The sequence below is a fragment of the Grammomys surdaster genome, unplaced genomic scaffold (genome assembly GCF_004785775.1).
Source record: "Grammomys surdaster isolate TR1022 unplaced genomic scaffold, NIH_TR_1.0 126158, whole genome shotgun sequence".
In the NCBI taxonomy this organism is placed as follows: Eukaryota; Metazoa; Chordata; class Mammalia; order Rodentia; family Muridae; genus Grammomys; species Grammomys surdaster.
Genome location: NW_021620966.1, coordinates 2,894,321 through 2,900,629, shown reverse-complemented (window position 1 = coordinate 2,900,629; position 6,309 = coordinate 2,894,321). Strand labels below are relative to the sequence as shown.

Genomic DNA, 6,309 nt, shown 5'->3' with positions numbered 1-6,309 from the left:
ATTTGTTGTATTTTTTCCAGGTTGCACTAAACAATTGCTATTAATTTCTATTAAAAAGATACAGTCACTGTATATATTTGATAGCTCAGCCCAGAAGCACTGCTTCCTGACCCTAGGCTTGCTGTCTAGTTGCAGCTCCAATAGATGGGTTATGGGTGGGGCTGGACTCTTCTACTTGGATGCTGCCTATTGAGCTGTCTCCTGTGAGCCCACATGGCCACATACCAGGAATGCTAGGGGATTTGGACACTCCATTGATAGAATGACCTGTGGCTTATGTTAAACAAATGATAGTAAGGACCCCTTCTGAGTGTGGTGCTCCGTGCCACGTGGCACCAGAGGCTCCAACCTGAGGCACAGCACATCAACCTAGAGACACAATATGAGATCTGTCTCTCTATATGTTCCCTTTTCTCTCATCTCCAGCCACAAGTCAGCATTTCCTCCCCTCTGTGACGTGGAAATGTGAAAACGGAAGTCATTTTCAGTGAAAGGCTCTTCTGTCTTCAGACACACATACACTACCAGTAGAGTAGATGTCAGGGTCCCAGAGAAGTGAGCAGAGGAAACTCTCAACATCACAGAGGAAAGTGGGGAACCCAGTGACAGGAAAGGAGACAGACTGCCAGGTTATAGTCCTACATCATCTCAACTGAGCCCATTCCAAGCATGGCACAATGGCTGGAATCAGATACATGGATACTGGGATAAAAGGTTTCTTGGCATTGACCAATGTGGACAGTGGCTACTGTCCAGAGAGGCCAAGATCCCCCACGCTACTGCTTCAGTTGTTAAGTGATATGGGAGTCTCCTGACAGATTTAGATTGATTACATTTCAATGTCACACACCAAGATTCATGTGGGCACCTGTTTCAAGATGACATAGGCTGGCTTGGGGGGATGCATGTCTGCAGGGGATACATATAGGTAGAACTCAAACTAACCTCCTCTGAGCCACAGGTAACTCATTGGAAGACATGGATGTCTAGGAAATGCTACGAGTCTGGGACAGGCTTGGTTTGAAGGATATCTCAGAATGCCTCAAAATCCTTGAACCGTTCCACTCCAACCCCGCCTTCATGAATGACAAAATAACACCCCCTGTTTATTATTGTCTTTGTGGATGTCAGCTCAAAACAGGACAAGGTCAAACTTAGAATAAGGGAATGAAAAACTTGTTCCCAATATTTCAAACTTTGTGTGAAACAAAAAACAAAAAAACAAAACAGGGCAGATCCAAAGCAATCAGCAAGGACAGCTACAGTCCCGAGAAACTCTAGACGTGAAAGTCTCTGTGATTTGTAGAGGAAGTGTAGATTTTACATTCCATGTCTCTAAATTAATTCTCTTTAAAATTTTACCTTCTTCCTGGAGATGGAGAGACTACCCAGGGAATAGGCCAACAAGGGGGCCTGGACAGTAGGGACCTATTCTGCCTGCTATGGAAACATGTTTATCAGAAACAGGCCTTTACCCACCATTTCCCAAAACAAAACCCCAGTGTAAAGACATTTGGACCTTGTTTGTTTAGGGAACATCTCCAAGGAACTGTTCTCAATTACTGACTAGTAAACTTACTGGTGTTCTGTTTCCCATAATTTCAAGGTAAAAACACTCCCTACCTACCAAGATGTGCCATGCTAATCTTGCAACCTTGTAATCTTCTTGATATTGGGAAGCCCTTGGGCTGGAATCCTTGCTCTTAAATACAGACTTTGAATAGCATGTGAAAGTGTCTCGTGCCCAAATGCATGATACTTATAGCCACTCAGGAGAGGCAAAAGGTTGAGAAAGACTTTCCAGAGTCAGATTGAAAAGCATTGTTTCAACCCCCTGTCAGTGGTATAAATTCATGACACCAAAAAAAAAGTATTATTTATAAATTCTTTTTAAAACGTCATAGTTAGCTCTGTCAACTGTCAAAGCAAAGAGTCACCTAAGATGGGAGTCTCACCTGAGAGATCGCCCAGCTCAGACTGGCCTGTGTGTCTGTGAGCTGTTGTCTTCACCCACCACCCACGTGGTTCCTGTTTCTTCCTGCTCTGACTTCCCTCAGCGATGGATATCAGGATATCCGGTAAGGTGAAATAGCCCTTTCCTCCCTAAGTTGCTTTTACTGAGAGTGTTTTGTCACAGCAACAGAGGGAGACTAGGACAATTAGAAAACAATTCATTTTAAAAACAGACACATATCTTTAATACAAATGAGCAGTAACTGTGTAGCAATATCAGAATAAGCTGTGTTCAATAGGAGGGGTTTTTCCCCCAAAAGATACAAGACGTACAGATAAATCAGTCATACCTTATATATGTTCACTCCGGGCACTTTAACTTCATAATGAAGTATAGCTACTTTCATAGTTTTTATCAACTTAAAATTCCAAAGACATTAACAGAAATATGCATTTCCATAATTGTTATGTATAAAACTGGTATGAATCATATACCTTAATATTGTCATTCTATGTATTAATCAAAAGTACAATAACCCTGAAGAGGAAGTGGAGTCCCTTCCTTTCCTTACACAGTACAAAAATACCAAGATAATAGCAGGCATCAGTTATACAAATCAAGCTATGTTTTAGAATAAGTTTCATAAACACAAGGCCATCTTTCTCTTTGATTCAAAAAATAAAAGAGGTAGGTAGGTTAAAGGCAAAGATTTCCACTAGACTTTTCAGAAAGCAACTATAACAGAAATTGCCAGAAACCAAATGAGTACATAGACTAAATCTTAAAATGTTAAAACTATGTTTTGTTTGGTTGGTTTGGTTTTTGTTTTGGAGACAGGATTTCTCTATGTAGCCCTGGCTGCCCTGGAAATCTCTGTAGACCAGGCTGGCCTCGAACTCACAAATGTGCCCACCTCTGCCTCCTGAGTGCTGGGACTAAAGGCATGTGCCAATACTGCCAGGCTAAGACTGTCGGACATCTTCTTATAGAAGAAATAAGATTTTTCTAAGTTTTAAAACAAATCATAAAAGATAACTGACTACAAAATCAGCTTTAGCTTTTTAAAAAATTGAAATGATTTTACACATTAAAAACTTTCTGTCATCTTCCTAAGTCTTGAGGCAAGTGGATATGTAGATCCATATGTATACAGATTAAAACAGGTAAGATGAATACATACTACTATTAAAATGTGCTGGTGTCTTAACTTTGTGCCACTCCATTTGAGAAGCACAGGCTCAAAGACTTTGACAGTAAGAGGGAAACGAGGGTGCCATTACCACACGGCCCCTGTCCACTGAATGTGGCTTCTATAATTCATTCCTATTCTGCTTACAGATGAAGAGATAAACTGTGCAAGGTAGACTTTAAATATAGTGATTTTTTCTTAACTAATGCCTCTGTTGGGGAATTTTACATCTATAAAGACATCCAAAATACGTATAAAACAATTTAAGCTTTCTGATCATTTTGGATTTTTAAAAAAAAAAATTGGGTAAAAACAAATTGACATGAGCTTGAACAAATCGGAACAAGGGTCAGTGATTTATAATCCTACCACACAAAATGATTTTAGCTCAAGCCAGTACATTTTCAGATTTAGGGTGCAAGGCAGAGATCTCTATCAGCAAAAATAGAGTACAATTTTGTGGTTTCGTCACTTACTGAAACATGATTCAGAATGTTACTGAAGGTATAAAACTGATCCCAAAGGCTTAAAGAGATCATGGCTACACTCTTCCCTTTGGCAGAGAAAACAGCTTCTTTTGCTGCAATCCCAGAAGTCACTGGAGAACACTGACAGTCTCGGTCATCAGGGAAAAGCAGGGACCTGGCCTGGTCACTTCTGAGCTACACCCAGCGTTTGCTTCATATTTTCGTACACCACGTAGCTGATGCCCACGGCAGGGAGCACTTTCATGAAGTTCGGGGTGATGCCTCTGTAAAGTCCTGACACTCCTTCTTTGGAGACTATTCGCTGAAAAAGGCCAACCATGCTCAGCTGCGGGGCTCCTTCTACCGTGGCTAACAAACAGACAAGCAGACAAACAAAATAAATAAAAATGGGGAGAACCAGGCTAATCCAGTATTTAAGCATGAATCGTTGTTACAACATACAGCTGGGGATTCGCCATGGGGTCTAGAACACAAAGAACCGATAAAAACCAGTTCCAAAAGCAACTCTCTTTGTGAAGCATCACCAGTGAGTTACAGTGACAGGCACAGCAGCTCATTATGAATGAGAAATGTGCTGGATATTAGGTTACTTACTCTCTGTGCCAGCCCTCCAGGATAAACACATACAGGAGGAACTGGAAACTCGGAAAGACATGAGCTTCTCCCGACTCCTTCGTTACCAAAACTGAGAACCTGTGGTTGGTGACACTGAAGCCCAACACTCTATCACAACCCATCCAAGTACTGACTAGAATGGTTAAATTCTACATAACAGGGAAAGAGGAGATTTGGAGAGGCTCAGAAAGAGCACAGAGACCTGGGCCTTGTAATTATCTCAATAGAAGGAGAGAAGGGAGTGAAGAAAGGAGGAGAAGAAAAACGAACAAGGTGGGGAGAGGAGGAGGCAGCCTTGAACTGTTGGTACAACAAAAGATGGGTACAGGCATGGGTGAGGGGACACGGTGATTGTTGCATGTGATCATCGCCCGTAGAGTACCAAGGAGCTGGAGGTGCACACACAATGGGTTATTTGTCTATTTCCTACAAGTTGAAGCATTTCCATGGGCTAGAGTGACCCCGAAGACTAAGGAAGTCAACAAAACTTGCCAAGCTCAGACAGCTTCTGAAACTAGATGATTCACAAGGCCGCTCCCTGATCCCTGGGGTCACGTGAACAGTTATAACTTCCTGTGGGCAGAACAGGAAGCTCCAGCACGAGTCTCTTGCAGATTATACAGGGAGCTCCAATGATTCAGCCTCTGTGGGTGGTGGCTTGCGCTGGCTGCAGGCTGAGGGGTGATGGGCAGCTGGTGATGCAGCTGTCTTTGAGTTGTTCTAGCTCCTGTAAGGAGCTATCACCCAAGCTCCAGTAAGAACCCCACCAAACTCACTGATACACGACGCTAGACGCTAGACGTGAGTGGACCTGTTTCTTTAGTCTGTCCTTGCCCTATCTCGGTGAGCAGACAGATGTCTGGAAAAGTAACACAGCAGCAGCGTAGTGGGAGTCAGAGAACCGAGGCGGAGCTAAAGCTGAAGCATCCTGTGATTGCTAAAGACTTCGAAACCCCCACTGAGAACTTTGGAATTTATTCTGAAAATTCTGAAGAGTAACAAAAAATGTCTGAAGAGACACAAAACGTTTGGGCCTTGATGGAAAATGGCAGATCTTAGCAGCCGTGCTAGGCCAGGACTGGAGCTGATGGGGATGGGGGGGTTGGAGGGGAGGGCTCGCTGTGCATCAGTTTAAATCCCTAAGTGGGTCTGAACTGCAGCTCGACTCCAGCTCAAATTCATAACCCTGTAGACATTCCTTAACTGTTCTTGCCTGTTAGTCATTTGCCAAATATGGATGATATTAGCATCAAGCTCCAAAAGTGGTCACCCTAGCTAACTGAGAGACTACACACATTTAGTTTGCTAGTTTGCATTCCTCTCTACAGACACGATTGGCTCTCAGCTCCGCAAATAAGCCACTGCAGGCCTGTGTCCAGCAAGCTCCTGCACTGCAGTCCAAGGCTTTGGCTGGGGTTAGGCTAGATCTGATGCCATGAGGTGTTTTAAAGGGCTGCTTTCTGGTCGCACCCATGTCTTTTCCACTCCACAGTGACTGTTTCACACCTGAATTGTTGCATTCTCTAACTCTAGCATCCATTTGACAGCGTGTCTCAGAAGAGTGTCACTGAGTGACTGGCTGCTTGACTGAAGGAGGGATGGCTGCATTGGTGTGCTTTCATAAGGGAAGTTACAGTGGATGAATATGGCCAGGGAAAAAGAAGAGCGGAAAAGAAAGACAAAGAGTGCATGTTTCCATGGGGCAGGCAGCCAGAAACAGCAGGAAGACAGTAGTCAGGAAGTGTCAGGAGGGTAAGGGGTAGCACGGCCTGGGAGCCAGAGGAGAGAATGTCACAGAGAGGAGGACTCAGTGCCAAGCCTGGGGTCTAAACAGAACTGACAAGCAGTCAGGCTACCACCTACTTTGAGAGTTTAGCAAACCCCAAATTCTTTACACAAACTGCCACTAATTTTTAAATCCCTATTCATGGAAGATAACATAAAGTGGGGGAGGGGGCAAAGCCCTGAGCATGAATCTGCTGTATGTTAAACCTTATGATCTTAAAACATGGACTATTTCTATAAAGGAGTAGCAATAACACACATACACAGAGGGAGGGAGG

The 6,309-nt window shown here is 43.4% G+C and overlaps 1 protein-coding gene across 1 annotated transcript in view; it reads right to left on the bottom strand.

Annotated features, from left to right (window-relative positions):
• Positions 1 to 2,170: 2,170 nt before the first annotated feature.
• Positions 2,171 to 6,309, bottom strand: part of LOC114612324 (calcium-binding mitochondrial carrier protein SCaMC-1) — a 35,259-nt gene continuing 31,120 nt past the window's right edge. Inside the window, exon 9 of the mRNA XM_028757282.1 lies at positions 2,171 to 4,032. Within this exon, the coding sequence (XP_028613115.1) occupies positions 3,795 to 4,032 (238 nt within the window). The 3' untranslated portion in view covers positions 2,171 to 3,794. The remainder of the gene's footprint in view (positions 4,033 to 6,309) is intronic.